The following is a 23119-nucleotide window of genomic DNA, read 5'->3' on the forward strand; positions in this document are numbered from 1 at the left end:
GTACAAATATTTTAAATTGCAGAATAAAAGCTTAGTGAGTCCTGAAAGACTTTATGATTGAATTAAATCTTATCTTGCACTAAATGTTCAGAGGTTGGTGCAGTCTTCCATTATAGTTATGATTTGAGATAAAGAAACTAAATAGAAGAACAAAGAACCAAGTGTAGGGAAAGATTCCCCTTTAGGCAACATTTTCAAACTAAAGCTATACAAACCAGTGTCTTTCTAATTGAAATGAATAATTAATGCTTTGTTAGTTATTTATTAACCTTTACGTTTGGCTAAATTATATTGTTAACTTCTGCTTGAACTTCAAAAAACAAGGAAAAGGCATATGCTCAGAATTTTCTGTACCAGGCCAAATTTAAGAACTAACTTTGAAATTTTCAGATGGGAAAAAGCCGTAAAAAGAAATTACAGGTGTCAGGCTTACTTCTTGTCTAATTTGGAAACTGAACCTGTATAGCTAAGTATGTGTTTCTAAAATGACTAAGTTTAGCAGAGGAAAAATTTTGTAAGGATTGATTCAAAAGACCCTGTTCCAATAGCAGGTTAGCTTAAATTGGTAAATCTGGAGGGTGCCAGAAAAATTACAACTTTTAAAAATTAAGATCAAAAAAATTCTAGCCAGTTGTGCTCCAGAGGTTGAAAATAGACTTGATCCTGCATTATATATAATTTTACTCTCCTTGTAAAACAAAACCTCATGGGAACACAAAATCTCAGTTGAGGCAACCTTCAGAAATGTTAGGAACGAAAGAATAAAGGATTTCTCGTTTAAACACATACCCACTTTTACTTAGCTCATGCAAATTTAGTTCATTTACATTTATTTTGTTGCATCATACAATTTCATCATGTCACACATTAAAGATGCTTATCATTCTCATTAAAATATTTACATATTTTATTTCCCTTGTTAGCCTACTCTGTAAAGAAAATGAATGTCATGTTTTCTTGTAAAAATGCATAAGTAGAACTACTTCTGCAGACCTAAAAAAGCATTCACAATTACTCTTTTTTAGTGGTCAATAGATACAGGGAAATAAACCTGGAAATCCCAATGTTTTAATTTGATTTAATCTGTGACAATATTATGGGATGATAAAGAAACAAAATGTTCATATAGTGAACTATCTTTATATTTTCTGGATTTGCATATTGTTTGTGTTATGTAAGTACAATTTATTGTTTTGCCTGTTGCCTGCATTATCTTATGTCCTAATGCATGAAATCTAAACCCAGCCTGTCCACATACTTGGTATTCTAGGAAAGGGAACACTTATGAGGACTTAAAGAGGTCACTTGTATATCTTAAGACTTAGAACAGCTGTGTCAAGGAATTTCATTTCAGTAAACCACTAAAACAAGAGAAAACATGAGCCTAAGGAATCTTTCATGAGGCCAATGAAAAAACAACATTGCAACAAGTAAAATTTTAAGAGAACCTGACAAGTGAATTTTCTGCCAAAGGACTCTGTCAGAATGCTATTACACTGAAGAGCTGCTATATGTATATTTGACATTTTCTGCAAAAGAAATGCTGACTGTTCGCAATTCCAAGAGGTAAATGGGAATATTCTTGTGAAGATAAGTGCTGGAAAAATGCTACCTACTCTGAAAACCCAGGCCCCTCACCTCTCACACTACTTGCTATTCTTGATATTTTTGACCGGTTTATTTATAGGAGTTCTTTGTGTGTTATATGTGTGTATATATAATGTTATACTTCACATTAATTGTGAAGAAAAAGACACCAATGGTCACACAGATACAAAGCTACCTCTAAAAGACAGTGAGGTATCTAAACACCTTTACGGGTTTTGAGTTTACCAACTATGAAATGGGAAAGTCCATTACAAAATTAATAATCTCTTTTCTATGCGAGTTTGGAAAATATAATGTACATGGCACTACACAATATTGATTTCAGAGAAGATGTGGGCAGATCCAAGAAAGCAAATGCCACTGAGGAAGGATTTTGGTGCTTATGTTGCACAAGAGATCCATTATATTGTGCCAAACCCACCAAAGAAGCTATGAAGGTGTAGGATGACCAGAGAAAAGCTTCCTATCAACACCCATGTCTTTCCTAGGCTAACTCCTAGGTGCCTAATTTTCCCCCAAGCTACCTAGGATACAGAAATTAGCTATCTATGAACCTGAGTATTTAAAAGGACCTGATTTGCCTGTTTGGGAAATCATCACAGGATGCTAGAAATACAGGTTCAAACCTCTTGGGATAAAAAGAACTCAAGTTTCCAGTTTTGTAGGCACTCAGGCACTTCAGTAAGCGATACTGTACTGAAGGATTGTTAAAGAAAAGTGATCTGAACACTGAACGTCAGGGTTTCAAGTTCTGACTTCCAGTTTTAATGAAGACCTGAGGTAAATGTACATAACTGTGTAGGAAAAGGTTTTCAGCTAAATGTTTCTCTCTTGCTTTCTATTAATTTATTTTGCATCTCAATACTGAGAGTGATGATTCTCAGGATCCCTGTTCCAGATGCCTAACGCCCACAGACTAACCTAGTCATTCAGCTCCAGAAGTGGAATTCATAATGCTAGTTTTTAAATACTTTAAAAATTATTAAATGATTAGATGTTGAGGCAGTGAGCACCACTGCATTAGTCCCTTTTTTGTTTGTAACCTATTAGTAAATCTGTTTTGAGCAGGCGCCATCTACCCTGCAAATTTAAGGGATGGGGTCATGTAAAAATAGTATGGGACTGCATAACTGAAAACCGCCATAAGGGGAATAGACATGGAGAAAAACTGGACATGCATATCCAATATTAATTCTAGAATTTCTTAACTGCTTAACTAAGAATCATGTTAATGTTATATATAAAATGCAATGACATAATTTAATGAGTAAATTAATAGTTATTTACAATCTATGTTATATTCAATGTAATTTTGGTTATCCTAAAAAAGGAGAATGGAGATCAGCTAAAACACCCATTTTCACTTCTTTGGAATTTGCAGGTTGTAGGAGAAATGATGTTTTAAAAAGTATTTTGTAGATGAAGCTATTTCTAGACAATACTTTAGAGACAGAAATGAAAGGCAAACAATTCTCAGAGATTTTTTTTTTCCATTTTAAAGCAAAAAAAATAATCCTCTCTCTCACTGATAGTTAAGGTCTTAATGATGAGACTCAAAGCCCTGAAATTATCCTTTTCAGAAAAGTTTTCCAACAAAGTCTGATTTAGGGGGAAAGAAGAGAAGAATAACTGATGGAGGAAAGTATTCCTTCGTCTTCTAGAAAACTCAGAATCTGTCTTCCTGGTTTGTTCTTACTCACAAATATAAAAATAAGGCAAAGCTTTAGGGTTAACAGATTTGAATGAACTGCAGCTGTAGAATCAGAAAAAAATTATTAATACTATTTGACCAGTACACACCTCCTAAAAGACCCATAACCATACAGTGTGTGAATATAATTTTAAAAATAATTCCCAGTTCAGCTGAAGGACTATCCTACCAGATCTCTGATTTGCTAAAACATCAGTATACATTTTTACAGTTTATAAATATTACTTTTTCTTTTAGCAGTCTAAATACATTGCAAAGATGGAACAGTTTTTAACATGTTTCCACTCTATCTTGTGCACTGCACAGCAGCAACAAAGGCAGAAGGTGGATTTATATTAGGAAATCCTAAAGGTCACATACAGAAATACTCTTAGATTCATAGAATATCCTGAGTTGAAGGGGACCCACAAAGATGATCGAGTCCAATGCCTGACTCCACACAAGGCAACCTAAAAGTTAAACCATATATCTAAGAGCATTTTCTAATATTATATTTTTATACCTCTCCAGAAAAAAATTTATCCAATGAGACAGTTTCATGTAATTGCCAACACTCACTGCACGCTTCATTAATATAATCACTTATCTTGAAAAAAATATTTAGAGACTGTTATGTTACCTGTTTTACAATTTCCATTTGTTCTATCAGATATTTTTCAAGACATACATTCCTCTTAAGAACTTTATGGATATGATTTATAAGAACATGTACAAGATTTCAGCATCTACCTTCCCCTAAACAGCCTCCTGAGTTTAAAGGCTGATATTTTTTCTTCTTGCAGCTGTTTGGAACAGCACAAATCTTTAAACTGTTTGTTACAAGATCTTTCAGTCTACTGGATTTCAGTTATTCTTTGCTTATTCCTGTTGTCTGAATTCTGGGTCTTTGGTTTAATGCTTTATTTCCCAGTTGGTGAGCCATACTTCGTTATGGAGATATGCCAGTATCGGGTGTAAACTGCACAGCAAAGCTCAAGCTACTAAATGCCTCAGAAGTGCTGCTGCACATTTATAATAATAAATATTTTAAAAAAATGATTAGGTTTATGTGTACCCAGGCCACCATGAGCCTACTAGGATAGAAACAGAGTACTGGAAGAAAAAAGTAGTTAAATTCTGTTTTGCTTTCCACTTCACAGAAAGTTTATCTCTTTAAAAAAAAAACCCAAAACACAGCTCTGCTATCTCCAAAGGGGTAGAATTACTGTGGACAGTGACACTTTACTCTTGATGAGAAAGCAATAGATTTCCCAACATCCTCTTGAGACATTAGCATATACTGTCTCTGATAATACCAAGTTCTCATAACATAATATAGCATCCTGGCAGATCACTATGCACAAACTTTTTTATCTTCCATTCCCTTCCCGCAAGTGAACATTTTATTATTACTGTAACTGAAGTAAACTACTGTTTTTTCCTCTGTTCCTTTCCTTTAGCTACATTCATGAACATTTTACTCAGCTGCAGTAAAACAAATCACTTCAAAAAAAGCTATGAAGTATGGTAGAAATAATTTAGTGCATAGCTATATATAAATATTTCATAGATAGATATATATATGGATGGATGGATGTATATGAATGTAAAACCAAAAATGGACTCAAGCTAATATGTATGGCAATTCTTATGAAAAAGTATATGCTTGTAAAGGAGGAGCAGGTATATATATAAGATGACAGTTCTCAGTTTCCCTGTTTCTGTGGTTTGTGAGCCATGCTGTATGTATAACAACCCTAACGTATCCACAAGCAAGGTCTTATTCATGTATTAATCTACCTGTGAAACAAACACTTTTGTACTGAAAATGCTGTTTCAGCTTCAACCCTACATGATCACTGATTCAAGCAGGGCTTTAAATTGAGGCAAGACACTCTTCAAATGACTGAACATTCAGATTGTCAGATACGAAGATTGCAATGGCATTTTATACAGCATAGGCTTGGAATAAACCACTATTTTACATTAAAAAAAAAAACCCTAGTCTTGAGGAATACACAATCAAAACAAGTTCGAGTATTTGGGTATAATAATTTAGTCTGGAGATACATTTCAATTTGCCTTTATAGCAAATGCGAATTTTGGATTAGTGAAATAACGTGGAAGACAGTGATATGTTGCAATACTGGTTGAAAGCCAATAATAACTGAACCCCTCTGATCTTGCCAAAAGGAAAACGAATAGGGAAATCACTTGAGTTTGTCATGTAATTTAAGTGATCAACATAAAATATGTTAACAATCACAGTTATAAGTAAAAAATGGCCAATGTTTCTAGATTTAAGGTGACCACAGAAACTTATTTCAAGTCTTTGAACGGTCTCTTCAAAATCAAGTCTAACCAGTTCCAATGATGATTTATCCTAACCCTCCCCTTAAGAGTCTGTTTTCCCACTAACTAGCCCGGAGCATTCTACAAGTTCTTGACACTTGGGAGAGACTCTGTACACAGGCACTCCTTTTTTCCATGCTGGTCTTGTCTATGCCTCTGAAGAGTTAGACTGACACAATAGACCTTGCAGAAGAAACCCTTGTTTAACTCATCCCAGTCATAAGTCATATTACAAACAGACTTGAAAATGAATTCAGTTTTTCCATCAGTTAGTTACCTGAAACATCTTCATTTCATAGACACAGTCTAACCTCAGAAAAGCAGTAACACAAACAGCTAACACTGATACAGATCAACTCACTCATGCAAGTAAGGCGATGTCCATACCCACGTGTTTGCAGCATCTGCTGCTTTCATTTAGAGGAACATCACTCAGAAAATATTCTTCATTATTTCTCAGAGACTTATTTAATTCTATATGTAACATATATAAACACACAGAGAATGTAATAGGATACAAAATTTTATTGTCTTAGAGATAATAAAGAATAACCCTCTGACCTCATGGTTTGGGTTGCAGTTTCTGAGAAATGATAACCTGCATTCCAGTCCTTATTTCGATAAATACTGAAGTATTTTATGTCAAGGGGAACAGTATCCATAGAAAGACTGATACCGAGTACTTCAATGGCTGCACAGTATGCTTGAAAAAAAAGGAGACCCAAGGTAAAATTTCCACTTCTAATCAATCAGAAAGTGATTGAAATTTGGATTTCACAGATACCACTTGAATAACCTAATAATGGTCATATAAAGGAGGGAAGAGGAAAATACAATCTCCATGCTGTAATCTATACCTATTTTGTCTGTGAACTAGCTCTTACTTCCAAGTATTTTGTTTAAAAAGTGAAACAATAGACGTAAAATGTTACATCAATCAAACAGTTTAATTCAAGCATAATGTATTTTTCTGGAAGAGCATAAAAATATTGTACTGACCAAACCAATTTTGTATGGCCACCAAATTAAAGAGGTGATGAAAAGAAAGAGACAAAAGTATCTGAATAATACTGTTCCTTGTCACAGTTAAGTCATTTTAATGGAAATTTTCTAAATAATTCAGTTCAAGGCAGGTGCCAGAAATGGAAAATTTCAACATAAACAGTAACATTTGGAAAAATGATAGTTTTAGCCATGAGAGTAATGTCTTGGTGAAAAGCTGCATGCAGCTTTAGCTAAAGACCATGCTACCAGCTCCACGTTAAAGATTTTGTTTACCCCTGCAACAAAACCAGGAAAGGACTGTGCAACAAAACGTTTGATTGCAAATGAAGTTAACAATATTAATTTCTTCAAAACAGAACATACTTATGGACATATAACAAAAAAATAATTTGATGTACTGGCTCAGACGTAACTGTTCCACAAAATAAAATCTACTGCTCTCAATATTTTAAGCAAAATAATTTAGGAGAATTGTAGAAGGGTCCCTAAAATCCTTGGCTTACTGCTGAAACTACACATTTTTTTAGGGATGGAAAGCAGGGAACACACCAAATCTACTGGTCAGGGTCTACATAGGACTTTATTGCCCTGTAGGAAAGAAAAGAATTTTAGGAATCTTTATAATCCTGCTAGGCCTGTAAAAACAGAAACAAAGAGAGGTCAAAGGATCTCAATGGATGGTTAGGCTGCAAAGCATGTGCACAGTGAAATACTTTGACGTTAGTTTCAGAAAGGCAAGCACTGTTGGAATGACTTTGGACAACAGACAGTAGCAAGACTACTGAAGACTATTCATGTCAGTAAGAGTATTATAAATTATAAATTTTATAAGTAGAAGTATTATAAATACTATTTCACATCACAGGAAGTCAAAATGCACATGCATACCAGAACAATCCAACCCTTCCAAAATTCAGGCCTTAGAACAATGACAATAGCTTTCTTGACTATTTTTCTAATCAGAGTCCAAAGCATGCAATTTCAAGGAAGAAAGTCCAAATGTTTGACTTATAAATATTTACAATTTGAAACTATTTATCAGAGGGAAGAAGCTGAGCAACCCCTAGTGGTAGCAGAAAAATACATTCTGGAAAAAGAAGCAAAATTTTCTACAGGACCAAAGGATTTTCAAAAATACATTAATTTGTAAACACAAATTACTATATTATATGCAGTGTCCAAAGCTGATGAAACATGTAGCAAAACTATAAGTAAAAAAATCATGCATGACTCACATCAGTTTTTCCCCTAGAATTCAATTAGAATGTGATAATTGTGTTTGATAAAATACACTACAATTTAGTTGCCTTACAATATATTAAGAAGAATCTTTTAATACATTTTTCTCAAAGAGATTGCAATTTTTTTCCTAATTCTAAGATTTCCTAGTGTAGCTACTGCCAAATTCAGCATCATCATTTAGGGAGGGATTTGCAAACACTATACAAATGAAACACAAAATGCATTATATTTGTATTTTGTTTGAAAGTGGTTATCTAAAATTCAGTTTTATCAGCTCTCTTCTATAAATTGCCATTTGCTCTTCCTTCTTTCATGCTTGGAAATAAGAATGAACACTAATCAACAACCTTGCAGTACAAACTGCACTTTCTGTCTTCTCAACCTTTTTGAAGTTTACTCCAGTTGAGTGAGATTTTATGTGTTAGTCATCAGCTGCTCAAGATTCTCATGAATACCCATCAGAACAAAGTAGGTACAAAGACAGAGATGACTGTGCCTGGAAACATCAGTATCAAAGAACTCAAAATATATCTGAAATGTATACAGTCTTTCAAAAGTTATCCATACACGTGCATCAAAAGGAAAAGCCATTGCTCTGTTTTCACCAATGACCCCATGCCTGTAGCTGTCACCAATATAAAGGGACTGTGCTTCATAGAGTCAAGGTCATTTCAGACACCACGAGTCCAGATATCAGTAGATAATATTATAGAAATAAAAGAATAAGCCCAAAATTATGTCCTCTTGTTTCCAAAAAATGTAATATTGAAGACAGTATTTCCAAAATCACAGACAATACTGACAGACCTAAAATCACAATTAAAAGTGCAGTTATAAGAAATCACTTTGGAGCTCAGTTCTTCTTGATTTTCACTGTGTTTCTAAGGTCACTTTTGAAACTGATTTTGGGTCAAAAAATTAGTTTAGGCAGAAATTTAATGGGCTTGTTACTGGAACACCTGCATCTATTCCAAAGATGACAAAAAGGGATCTCAAGAGACTTGAAGTCAATCTCTTAAGAAATCACTACACATTGGGAACAAAAAAAAAGAATCAAAAAACCCCCTAACATTTGACCTACCATAATTATACTGCTCTAGCATTTTGCACTGAGCTGTAGCAATCAGCAAAGCAGGAACTTAAGAGTGAACTGCAAGCTGTCAATTTAAGTTTGGAGCTAGCACAAGATTCCTGTGATAGACTAATGGGTAGCTACTTCGGAGCCAAGAATTCTGACATACAAATCTTAGATTCACAGAAAGAATGACAACATGACAGATATCTTTGAAGAATTTGTGAAAATATTCTTACAAACATTTTGAAAGATCTCTGATTTCTTACTGAAAAATATGCATAATTTTACTATAAATAATCTATTGGTAGGGCACAGTACAGTGTGCTCTCAGGTGTTGTCTACTTGGTAAATAGTAATTAACAGAGCTTTCATTTTGATCACATTCAAGAAAACTTCTATTACATTTAAGAAGCATCATGTAATGAATCACATGGAAATATCATACCTCCAAGTTGCTGAGATTCTGTTTTTCAAGGTGATGTTGCATTTCTTTCAGATTTTTCTGGAAGAGAAGTCGGCTACTATCCATGTTTGTTCTACTGCTCTCTTGTATTGTTTTATCCCAACCAACCATTGCTGAAATCTGCTTCTGATGGGAAGAACCGTATCTAGATGCTGATGAGGATGAAGTGTCATCTGTGGTTCTTGAGGCAAGCAAATAACTTATTACTTTGGCTTATTTCTATGCGTCAACTGTACACTTTTAAACACGATCCTTTCCAAAAGTATATATCATCAATATATGCCTGGCAAGTAAAGGACAGCTATACTATATATAACTACAGGTGGTGCTGTTAGTACTATCTAAAACTGTCCAACACTTTCCATTTTAAACCTTCTCTTCTGTTATTTATAAATAGTCAGACTTTTCTGATTGGGTTGTTGGGTGACTGCCTCAGGATGAATTAATCTGGAAAATGTCAGCCAACAGTTTGGTCATTTATAGAAGTGGAACACAGAGGTGCTTCTTTTAAAAAAAACAAACAAGAAAAATGGCCTTTATTTTTGAATAAGGTTGGCTTATATAGAGGGTAACTATATACTGATGCTGTCAGATATTCCCTTACTTCAAATAGCAAGAAGGCTTTGTAGTGTCTAGAGACCCCAACTCTACTGATGACGTGTAATGGCAGTAATGTGGTACATTAAAGAATTTGTATTTGCTGCCTGAAAAAAAAATCTTTGGAGTAGCTAGTGTAGCTGTGTACTGTGGTCAGGGTGAGCCCAAATTAAGATAGAGGAAACCATAGTATGAGAATTAGCAAGAACTATGGGGCTGGCTGACACTCAGAAATCAAAGAAGCCAAAAAGCATGTGAAGCCAAATGACAAGGAAAATGTGCAATCAGAGACTAGGAAAGCAGGGAGTGTGTAACAAGATATGTTCAAGAACAAAAAGCAGACAGAACTGGAACAAGGCTGGGTAAGATCACTAAGAATAGGAACCAAGCTTTGGAAAACAAGAAGCAAGAAGTAGGTAGATATCAAGGATGACAAAAATAAGACACAAGTAGCTTTAACCAGTGAGAAAGGTAGGCCTTAAAAAAAAGCAAAAACAACCCACACACCAAAACCATCAGCTCATAGGTATATCAAGGTTGAGCCTTCTGGAAGTATAACTATTACCAGGTTGCCAGCTATGCTTGACTAGGTAGTGGAACAGTTTAGTGAAGGACATTGATCCTGTCTTTTGGCTCCAACCATGTTCAGGGGCCCTAAACGCCCTAAGTCTGGCATACCCAAAGCAGCACTTACAGAAATCTCTCACCAGATCCATGCTTTCATCTGTTCAGCAGAGCCATAACCGTTACAATTGGTTAGAAAGCCAAGCTTATGTCTCACTGTTTTAGGATCAGTTGCTATTCTCCACAATGATTGCAAATGGTGGTAGAAGGAGAATAGGTCTTGGAAACAGATTGTCAGTATAAACTTTCAGTGAAGTTATTTGTAAAATGGGTATACCTTTACCAAAAAAAGGGGAAATCCAGCTCTTATCAGCTTGATCGGGTCCAATATTTGAAATGATACTCTGTCTCAGCAATTACTGGATTTTGAGCAATAAACCAAACCCTACTATCCATTCAATATGCAGATGCTTTCCAACATTCCCAGGACACATTTCTCATATACAGTTCCTTAGCAACATCAAGATGATCCCTTAAATATTGCTAAATTGGGTGAAGGTGTTTAGCTAAATTTGTGGCAAAAGTGAACTTTTATTCTACGTGAGATTAATATGAAAAACGTACTTCCACATATTTCCCTCTTCCTCTTTTTTTTTTTTTTTTTTTGGTTGGAATCTGGCCTGACAATATGATCTACCATGCACACTTTACCCATCCACATTTCCAGTGAAGGTGATGGTGAAGATGATGGTTCCTCTCATATATGGGCAATATGCAGTGGAGGAATTTATAAAAAGATATGACTATTTCATGCCACACAAAGCTATCTCCCTTCACAGCTGGCACCCCTATTGAGCAAATCTGAACAGTGCAGTCTCACAATATGTACACAGACCTCATCCTCCTCTACTGCCTATCCAGCATAGATGCATTATTAGGAAACATGTATTGTTCCTAGCTGGAGATGGCTACCATATGTCTAATATATGTACAGAAACTCAGTAACCCCTTTCCTTCATTTCATTTCTTCAGCTTAAGTTTCCACAGTTCCTTCTTCATGAATCTTCATCTGTTTATCCTCTTTCTGTATCTAAAATTATACTCCCTGTTAAAAGCAATCCCTTTTTAGTACATGTATGTCACATGGGTATTTAGTCTAATGAGACCTTTTCCTGTATTTATTACAATACTTATAATTTTAGGACAATGGAAAACGGAAACTTTCATCCCATCGAGATTATTATTTTTCAGAAGATTTTATACAATACTCCAAAAAGGTTGGCATATATTTGGTAGAGACTAAAAAGGAATTTATTATTTCTGATGAGATGGCTAATAGCAAAAAAGGGAGAACAACTTCTCATATTTATTTATAGAACTCAGAAAACTGCATTCTATATTCTTTTGAATGGGAGATATCCTCCCTATCCAAAAACTTTCTGCACTTATCCACTTTTAAAGACTTTGTTACTGTGAACCAGACTGATATACAACTGGCCCTCAAAAAATCTGTTTTTTTTGTTTTTGTTTTGGTTTTTTTTTTTGGGGGGGGGGGCAGAATTTTCTTAATATCTACATGGATGTTTAAACTATTTATATTTATAAAAGTTCGTACATTCCAACTTTTTTTAGAGAACATTTTTGATTTTTCATAATTAAGTTTCTATCCCAAGGCTGAACCTAATCAAATACAACTGTTTTTAAACACAAATAGGGAAATATATCTTGTACAAAGAGCAGCGCACCATTTACACACCTAATGTGAACACATCCCAATGCCTGTCAGTTAATGAGTTGACCAAAATCTTTCCTTCAGCATTTAATTACTAAACCTTACTAGAAGCAGAGTAGCTCTACTTCAAGCACAGAATACAATCTCTCACTCATTAGGTGTTTCAGGATCTTCTGTCCTTCTCCATAAGGAGGTAATATGTCTCCATTGCTTAATTTAATTTTTTACAACTTTTAAAACATAGACATTAAGAATTCTAAAACCTTATAAAATTCACCTATATCCAGTTGGGTCTGCAGCCATATTTATCTTGAATACGTAATACAGTATTCATGTCTTCCCTTAAAAGGGGACTGTCAATGAATTCTATACATTCTATTTCTGAGGGAGGGTGAATTCTAAAGATACAAGATTTTGGTGTGAGTGTTTGTAGAAGTGTAAGAAGAGATAGAAACACAGAAAGGAATTTACTACCTCATCTGAGTTAGTTATTAGCTCTTCCAAAATTTCCAATTGAAGGGATTATAAGACATTTTTAAAGCTTTACAGCTCAGAACTGGTGAGTTTTGAAGAACCTTCATCTTTGAGAACCTTCTCAAAATGCTTTTTTGTATCAAAGCTTACCTTGCTGTACTGATTTTCAATAAATTTCTTTGCTCTCTAAGAGAATTTTGCACAATTTTTGGAACCAAGTCTGAAAACACAGAAATGCCACTTTTATGACCCATGCAAACTATGGCTCCCAGACAAAAACTGAAAGGAGCAACCCCGCACTAATATATTCTGCAGCAGGCCAGAAGAATCTATGCTGCATAACACATGTTCAGCTTGAATCTCAGTGCTTAGTAAGGGATTGTGTGAGATGCAGACAAAAATGCATAGATTATTTTCTGTCACAAGGAAGGAAGACAAATTGTTAGCATTAAAATAAGCAAAGCTTTATTTCATATTAATTTGCATACCTTGCCCCTATACACAAGTCTGTACTGCAATAACTTAATTCTTTTTGCCTCATTATCATACCCGTAATATTCTCTACCTTCTCCTTCACCCACTCAATATGGCTCCTTTCCAAGTCTCCTAGTTACCAGCTAGGGAAAAAGGCAGCACATTCTGTAGCAGTTTCCAAGATATTTGTGTGCTGCCTTATCCATACTAACTGGCCTGTGAACTGCCAATAGGTCAAAATGGACTCAACCTTTAAACCTGTTTCATGCTGGGGTCTCTTGTTTGAATAATTTCTTCCTTGCCCAATTGACAATTTCAAACTTGTAGAAATATAATTATCTTTGAGATTCTTATCTCTCTCTCAAATTTGGTTAATATGGGAACATAAACTGTAAAAGAATATGAACACATAAATTTAATTTCCTTAGGAAATGAGGTTATAAAAATGAAAATCAGGAAAAAAACACACCTATTATTACAGGATAGTGAATTTTTAAAATTATACAAATATAATATGGAGTGACAACAATGTCATACTGTCAGAAATGGTAAGTGGTTTGAAGAGGTCCTGAGAGAAAAATGTAAGCCCCTGAGGCACAAGGAGCAGTCTGAAGAAAGATGAAAAGTAAAGAAACAAATGATAAAGGCAGGGGGAAGAGGCACTGAGCTGCTGTCCTTAATCAAGCCTCTGGGTGAAATGAGACAAACAATCAGAGACCCTGAGACAGGGTTCAGAAACTTCTCCATTCCTTTGCCATAATTTCAATTTATATTTAGCAGGTAGATTTTTTTGTTTGTTTGTTTTTATGGCTGCAATCCTCCTTTATTATGTCAATCCAGTGTAATAGTTGTAGAACTATATGCGTGTTGACCAGCAGATAGCATGAGTATTTAGCTCTAAGAGGTATGAAATATCTTCTCAATTGCTCAGTTTATTGCCTGCAAACATGTATTAATCAGCAGTAGATATGTAATCAAACTGAATATTAACATCACAATGAAGAACACACTGAAGCTCAAAAGTAGGGAGACCCATTTTAGACAGAATTTATCTCTATTCTGAACATCTGCACAATTTAAAGCATGCAGAAAATAATTATAATAATAGTAATAACAAAAGCAGCAACAATGAAAATATAATCCTGAACTGAAATATAAAAGAAATGAGAGATAAGGAAGGGGATAATCAGGAAGGATCAAATACAGCTGACAGATAAACTATGCATAAAGAAACAGTCTGTGATAAGTAGGTATCTCAGAAAAAGTGTTTAGGTAGAGTGAAAAGTATGCAATTCAAATTGTATGCGATATAAAATGAAACTGCGGGTGAAATTGTTATCAGGACGCTCAAGATACGTATAGAGGATGAGAAATTTAAAGGAATGGCAGTTGGTAAGAAGATCATGGGATGAATATACAAACTAAACTATCCTTGAATGTCAAAAGGAAAAAAATCTGGATGAGAATAAGAAATCATCTAGACAGAATACTTTAGAATTCACAGAATAACAGATGGTTTGATAACCATGGCAATCTGAGTCAGGCTATAATGAAATGGAGGCCGGGTTAGCCCTGACTATTCCCAGAATTCCACTGAAGGGGAAAGGTTTGTGTCATCTCCTCTGCTGTTTTACCAAATGGACACAAACAACTCAAGGATGTTTCATAACGTTTCATTGGAAGAGTTCACAGAAAGGCTTTCTTTACCACAGTTTCTTAAAGAGTAATTAATTGTCTGCTGTTATTGAATACACTAAGCAATTTATATCCTTTGATCATCAGAGTAAACAGAAATGCTTACCTGAAGTTGGTTTTGTTTCTGCTGGGCAAGCACAGTCCTGGTGTTAAAACTAATCCTTTAATTTGTTCAAGAGCTTCTTCTAACTGAAAAGCTGCTTTTCTCTGGACTAGAGGGATTAGAGTAAAAAACACAATGGAAAAAAATATTTCTAAAATGGGAATATTTTACCATAAATGGTTTGGTTAAGTTTCTGAAGTTTGGAAGCCTAAATCCAGACTGTTACAATAAACTGAGTGGTTTAGCATCATTAGACATGCTGGAACATCTCTAGTTCCCCTGAAATAAAATCCCAGCCTATTTAAGAGTTTACAGTAACACATGTACTCAACAGTTTTGCTATTTGTTTTTAGACTGCACTGTTGAAAAAGTATGAGGTTAAAAAATCCAGCACTAACTTTGTTTTTACATCAGGATTATTCTGCTCATGCTCTAAGCCAAAGTTATGTGCAGATATTTTATAGAGGCCAAATTGTAACTTAGTAATGGAATCAGTGGAGAAAGAGAGTCCAGACAGGCACAAGGTGTTGCATCTTTCAAGTAAGTAGGGTAGAAAGTGGCAGAGGCAGAATTGCTATAAAGGAAAACCAAGAAAAAAAATCGTGATTCATTATATTGCTACACAGTCTAGGCTGTCAGTAGAGCTATGAATAAGCCCTAAACCAGTACTGTTCTATTTTGTTATTTTAATTTGATATTTGATCTTGAAGTCAGAGACATTATCTCACAGTTGGCACAATTGCAGTTGGGAGAGCAAATCTGTTAAAGAATACCTAAGTAATATACCATATCTTAAGAGTTTCAACACTGGAAAGTTGACTGGAAATCAGACTTGGCTGATGCTGTTAAAAACTTCTGCCAATCTGCACTGATTCCAAGAAAGCAGGAACTGAGTTGAAGTGATCATTACTTCCCAGCAGCGAGAGAACAGCTTAAAAAGCTGACTAATTCAGCAAAAGTTATGTAATACATTAGTATATGCTCGGACTGCTTTTATTTAATGATAAACAAAATGCACATTCTTGAATATTTCATAAACAGGGGTTCAAATAGCAGATCATTATCTACTGAAAGATACCATCATAGTAGCTTTCAGTGCCTTTGTAACACCTCACACCCAGCTGTGAAAGCACAGGATTGTAAGCACACTGCAGTGAAAAAAAGTAGGGAAACCCCAGGAAGCTACAATATCCCAAGGAGGTGAGGTACTTACTGTGACAGGAATATAATGAAATATCTCACAGCACAATTTTTAGAAAAAAAAGGGTTTTTTTAATTCCCTCTACCCAATTTTCTCATATCTATCAGATCTGAGCTTCTTGTCAGTTAAGTTTTACTTATATGAACTCAACTGATTTTAGTGAAGTTAATTGTTCTGTTTTCCTCAATTATATTCTATTAATAGAAAAACAGTTGTATTGTGAATAATGGTTAAATTTTAATTTGCAAACCTATTTGCTTGTGTTGAGAAAAAGGCAGATGAGCACGCTGGAACTTACCAGTTGCTTCCTGAAGTTTAATTTTCCTCTGCTGCAGAACTCGTTCTCTAAATCTTTGTTCTTTTTCTTCTGCTTGCTTCTGTCTTTCTTCAAAGGCTCTGCATTTAAGAAGCAAAAGTAGATGATTCTTATGTTTTCTAATTACATTTACCAAAATATTAGTAACTTACTTGCTTATCAGTTTGCAATTTCAGTACAAAAGCTTGCTTGTCCATAAATTAAATGCTATAAACTTCAGCACAGCTAGATTTTTATGGTTTGTCTGAACGTAAATGGGTAAAGAGACACACCATAATATTTTTATTTTTTAGCCTCAAACAGAGATTTGATTCTTTCTTATACGTGAATTAACATGCAGACTCAACCAGTTTTTGTCACCAATGTGACTTCCACCGCAGTCTTTACATTACCACCTAGATGTATCACAGCAGGCAGATCAATAGGAAGGTGAGCTGCAAATGCTCTGCGTGTGTGTGTGCCTTTCATGAGCTGTTGGGGAAACAGTAGCAGTTTAGAAGTATGAGATTTCCCAATTTTATGGACAAATTATTACATTTCATTAATAGAAACTGAAGACAAAATAGATACCACTTTTTTAAAAGTGAAAATGTACTGTAAACAGATTCCATGTAGCTATTCAAACCTTAAATCACAAAAACTACACACTTGCATTCCTGCCATCGAGTGCACCTTAAAACTCCATCCCATATCATAAGGGGAAACTGGAAGTTGTGTAACATCTGATCTTCCTTTCTTCAATACTACACCTCCAGTACTACCAATGTTAAGCTCAAGAAAGACAGAAAGACAGTGGTGGAGCATATGAAAAGCCAAAAGCAAGTAGAAAGACAAAATGTGCAAAAGGATCCACTGCTTTTGCTAATGTATGTAGCACTCTAGATTAATGTTCTCCAAGGTCAGAAATCAAAATGCTAGTGAAGAACATATGCAATTACTGCTTCTACTTCGGAAGTACATTCCCCTCAGAAAGGTACAGATCTCCCAGCAGCAGTATTCCTCACAATTGTCTCGGATCACAAGAACTGCTGAGACTACATCCTGTAATGTATACAGATGGTAGCTTATGTTTTAACAACCTCTTTATTGCAACTGACACTTAATAGTTACACTTTCCAAAATCCAGGTGAATTTCTATGACTCAAGGAAACTCTCCTTCTAGAGATGTTATAAAACTCTGCAGCTTCAAATAAATGATAAGACAGAAGATTCACTTTTGCAAAGAGAAACAATTAAATTATGATCCCAATACTGCAAATTTCATTTGCAGACTTCAGTTTTTCAGCAAGCAGGAATGGCTTCACTTGAGGCATGAGGTGAAGTCAGACAAGCAGTTATCCAAAAAACAGAAAAAATCTGCAAAGAACTCTGTCCACATAAAATGTCATATTGCAATTTGGTTAAAATTTCACAGGAACTTTAATTGTTCATACAATCCAGAGGTTAGAACTAAAAAAGTGGAACTAGAGTTCATTGTCAACTTTCAGTATTCCTCTATTTCACTCATATTAAAATCTGATACAGAAATCCGCAATATTTTACAACTTTATCCTGACTAAAGAAACAGGAAAATCACAACAGAGGAAACAGACTTGCTTATCCTAGTTGGTACTTTAAACACATTCTTCTTAATCCCCTTAATATTTCTAGAAGCTGCTCAAGAAGGCCTTCAGTTGAACTGTAGTCGTTAAATTCAGACATGTGGGAAATTCTACAACTTTGCACCTGGAGTAATTCCAGCATATAACTCCAAAAAGGAAAGAGTAAATTCTGACAGAGTCTTTATTTATTTCTTTTTTAAACGATTCTGGAGTATGACTTAGCTGCACTCTTCCACATTCCTAATAACTGGCATTAAAAAAAAGACTGTTGTTCTATATAGCTGGAAATGGCAAGTCCAAATGCTGATGCAAGAGGTCTTTTTCACCACAGCTCATCATGATCACTATTTGGTTTGGATTAAGACATGAGGGAGAAAAATGATCTTGTTTTAAATGTAAGGAAATTCATTAAAGATACTCAGTGAAGTCTGCACCATTAACTTCTTGACCTCACAGAATGTAAATTGTGACACCCAGGTGCATTATGTAAAATAAATAATTTTACAAATGCACATTGACATCTTAGAGAAAAACAGTTAAAGAAAATGTTTGTTCATCCACTCTTCTTAAGCCACCAGCTTAGCTTTGTATCACAGATGTAACATGGGCAAAAAAGTATGGCTTTAAGATGGAGAGTTAGCAGAAGAATTTCCTGACTGGTGTTTTTTTAACCCAGTTTTTCTGTCTACTATAAACAGCTCAGTGGTGCAGCAATTTTTGAAACGGCTGCCAAAATGTTTATAGTGAATTTGGAATACGAAACTTAAAATATTTAGCAGTTTCACATATACAGACATTATGCGGAAGGTATTTTTATGTTGAAAACAGTATGACTAGATGGTGGAACTATTTCCTGGTTAATTTTATTAAATTATCTTCACAGTGAAGTGATGGATGCTACATTCCCAGGTGGACTAAATGCTTACTACTGCCTTGGATGAAAATAAAAAAAGGAATATATACAGTGCTTATGGAATGCTATGAAATGAACCTTTTGACAGTGAGTTAGTTGATATTATTTAGCCATTGCTATATCATGTTTGCACATCAGTGCACACTAATGTTAAAATTGAGGTAGAAGGGTACTTGTATACTTAATGACAACAGAAAGTTCAAGAAAAGGCTAGAATGGGGTGTCACACTCAAAATCCCCTTCATGGGCAAACAGGAAACACACCTTACATCCTTAAAAGGATCTGTGGACATTGCCCATAAATCGATTTTTTTCTTTATGTGAGATACTTACCAGGACCATAAGAACACGTATTAACTCTATTCCCTCATTTTCTGTGATTATCATATGCTGAATACAAAAGGAGAGCCTCAAATTGCTGTAAGGGCTTCAGAAGAACCAATCCTTACAATGCCGTAAGAGCCCACAGAAGGCTGTCCTCCAAAATGCCCCAAAGGTTCACAATGCCTGCACTATCCACTGGTTGTTACACTCCAAATCTTGTTTATAGGCAAAAAGTAAGCACACCTTATACAAAGCCAAGAATTTTTTTGTTAGCATAATTCAAATCTTAATAGCCTAATAATTCTTAATGCAGATATAATTGTTACCAAAAAAAAAAAAATAGTTAGAATACTTCTATACAGAGAAAGCCTCAAAAATAGTGATAAAACAGTTTGAACTGTTATTCAGACATTGAGTTTCTACCCCTTTTCCTGATGCTCACACTTTCATTGCTCTTCTGTGTCCCAAGGCTGGTAGTTGCATTCTGGCGGTGCTGGGGTGTTATGGTGAGCTATCAGCATCTGGAGTCCCTTCACCAGGAACAATATGATGTTCATGTTAATGCTTTCTTCTTTCTCACCTCAGGATCCAGTTGGAGTCCTTTTTATATTTGCTGACATGCTTTTACACTTTTGCTCTTTCTTCATCAATCTGCAGCTCCACAGTACCTCCAAATATTCCATACATGGTGCCTTTTACATTTATTACATACTATTCTTTTGTTCTCTTTGTTACCCCTAAAGCCAGTTTTGTCAGATCTAGGTCTGCTTTTCTTTAACCAACTATTGGTGAGTTGTTTATAGCTGTGGGGTCTCCAGTGCCAAGCCTCTGCACCATCTCTTATCATCCCCTGCCTGTACTCTATGCCGCATCCTGCACCTCCAGTTCTCAAGGCCTCTGCTATCGTACCAGGCCTGTATTTTCCTACACTACATCATTATGTTAAAGTCATAAATATCTCATTCTCTACACAGAATAACTGCTTGTTACTGCTATCTGTATAAAACCATGGTGATACCGTAAAAAGATAAACAAAGGCAAAATAAATTAGCTACAGACACCTGGTCAATTAGAGAAATCCCTCTTACAGCTAAACCAAACAACACAAAGCTGCGGGCAGGTCAAGAAAAGTTCAGAGAGAGCAAGCTTGGCAAGCATCTGTCCTGAGGCCTTGCAAATTCAGCACAATCCTGGGGCCTGTTACCAGAAATGGCAATACTGCATTTCACATCTACATGGTTACAGTCTCAACTACTTCGCACAGTTTCATTCTGATGTAGAAAGCAATACAAAATTCTTAATGCTTTGCCCACCTGTTTACCAAGTGCTAACATTTTTCTCGTATTTCTGGCACTAGACTGTTTTCATTCTCTATCAGCAACACTGATGAATAATTTAAAGAGCTTTTATTAAATAATCAGTGATAATCAGCCAGTAGGTGGAGCACAAAGCTTGTGCATATGTTGAAAATAAAGTATTTTTGAAAAAAACAACAGTAATGGGAATAGACTGGAAACTTGACATAAATTGGGAAAGCATTTCCTTCCCCAATTACAACAGATGGATTAGCTATTCAGATTTCAAGGTAATTTAAAATGCTGAAGCAAGATAGCTAACTGTAAGGTTTATTTAAAAATGCACATAGACAATTGCATTTCCAGAATGAACCAACTACCTGCAGCGAGTAACATCACAGTAAAATGGGATGCACATTTTGTATTGAGCACTTAGAGCAGGAAGGCTACAGTCCCCAGCAAATCGGCAGCTGGTATTTAGAAAGTAGTGTGGTATATAAACACAAAATATGATATCCTATTCAATTTACATCGAGTATGTGCTTGGTCAGTAGCTCTTATTTCCAGAATACTGTTATTTAAACAAAGTATCTGTCAGCTACTGTCCCACAGAATATTTGATTCTTAAACTATCTTGAAATCGCAACTTCATGTATCAGTGAGACAATAAAGGAATTACTTTCTTAATACGCTGGCAACTTGTGGAAAGATAATCAGTAGGCTGTTTGTTCGCTGTGTTGAAGTATTGCTGTTAACACAAAACTAAGGAGCTTGGTCAGTACAAGAGATGCAGAGAAACTGATGGCATCAGATAGGAATATGGGTGCCTCTAAGCATTCACTTAGTTACAAAGATCTGTGACTTAAGTTAGAGACCTTGCTTTCCAAAGCTATACTTGCTCTTTTCTGTGCAGGTGATGTTTTTGTCTTCTACTAATAAACCAATTAACTGAGCACATCCAGTCAGAAGTTGAATATTTTTATGCTGAAGCTGCTGCATTTTAGAGGTATTGACAAAAGATCAATACAACACAGCCAGGAAAAAATTAATGACAAGTACATTTAGAAAAGGCTGAAAACAGAAGACTTCAACCTGCAAGCTCTCTGCATATGCAGTTCTCATTAGCTTAAAAACTGCTGGGCACTAGGGGCTATCAGCCTTGGTATAACCTTGTTTAAAGGTAGGCTGGTGGTGGTTCTTAAAAAAAACCATGAAAAAACCCCACAGAAAAAGTTTTCCTCCACAATGCAACACAAAGACAATGAACCTAAGTGACACAAGATTGAGAATAGAGCAGAAACTCTGCTGTATCTTCCCTAGATCTATTTGCTAAAGGGAATTCACTGCTATTACTTTTCAGCAGAGGCTTTATAAATTTAAAGTTGACATTAAATTTATAACTTATAAATTGATATGTCAAACTTGATAAACTTGTACAAAGAAATGACTGGCTTGGTAGATGAGGGGGGAACAGTGGATATTGTCTATGTGGACTTCACTAAGGCTATTGATACTGTCTCCCCTAAGATCCTCATAGATGAGCTGCTGATGTACAGGCTGGATTAGCAGACAGGGAGGTGGACTGAAAACTGGCTGAATGACTGGGCCCAGAGGGTGGTGATTAGTGGCACAAAAGACTGGTTGGAGGCCAGTACCTAGTGGTGTATCCCAGGGGTCAATACTGGGCCCAGTTCTGTTTAACATCTTCATTAATCATAGAATCATTTAGGTTGGAAAAGACCTTAAAGATCAAGTCCAACCGCAAACCTAACACTGCCAAGCCCACCACTACACCATGTCATAAGCACCATGTCTACATGTCTTTTAAATACCTCCAGGGATGGTGACTCCACCACTTCTCTGGGGAGACTATTCCAATGCTTGACAACCCTTTCAGTGAAGAACTTTTTCCTAATATCCAGTCTAAACCTTCCCTGGCACAACTGGAGGCCGTTTCCTCTCATCCTATCACTTGTTACCCGAAAGAAAAGACCAACACCCACTGGCTACAACCTCCTTTCAGGTAGCTGTAGAGAGTGGTAAGGTCTCCCCTGAACATCGCTTTCGCCAGGTTAAACAACCCCAGCTCCCTCAGCTGCTGCTCATAAGACTTGTGCTCTAGACCCTTCACCAGCTTTGTTGCCCTTCTCTGGACACGCTCCAGCCCCTCAATGTCCTTCCTGTGTGAGGGGCCCAAAACTCAACACAGTATTCGAGGTGCGACCTCACCAGTGCTGAGTACAGGGGGACAATCACTTCCCTAGTTCTGCTGGCCACATTATTTCTGATACAAGCCAGGATGCCATTGGCCTTCTTGGCCAGATGTTGACCAAACATGATCTGGATGATGAGGCAGACTGTACTCTTAGCAAGTTTGCAGATGACACCAAACTGG

General features: G+C 35.8%; 1 protein-coding gene across 1 annotated transcript in view; it reads right to left on the reverse strand.

The window, feature by feature from the left end:
• The window catches only part of CEP126 (centrosomal protein 126), a 42274-nt gene that overhangs the window by 14962 nt on the left and 4193 nt on the right, over positions 1-23119 (reverse strand). Inside the window, exons 3-4 of the mRNA XM_074860793.1 lie at positions 16526-16671; positions 9418-9641 (exon numbers count right to left, since the gene is read on the reverse strand). Of these exons, the coding sequence (XP_074716894.1) occupies positions 9418-9641; positions 16526-16671 (370 nt within the window). The remainder of the gene's footprint in view (positions 1-9417; positions 9642-16525; positions 16672-23119) is intronic.

Source organism: Strix uralensis, chromosome 2, assembly GCF_047716275.1.
Source record: "Strix uralensis isolate ZFMK-TIS-50842 chromosome 2, bStrUra1, whole genome shotgun sequence".
NCBI classification, from domain to species: domain Eukaryota; kingdom Metazoa; phylum Chordata; class Aves; order Strigiformes; family Strigidae; genus Strix; species Strix uralensis.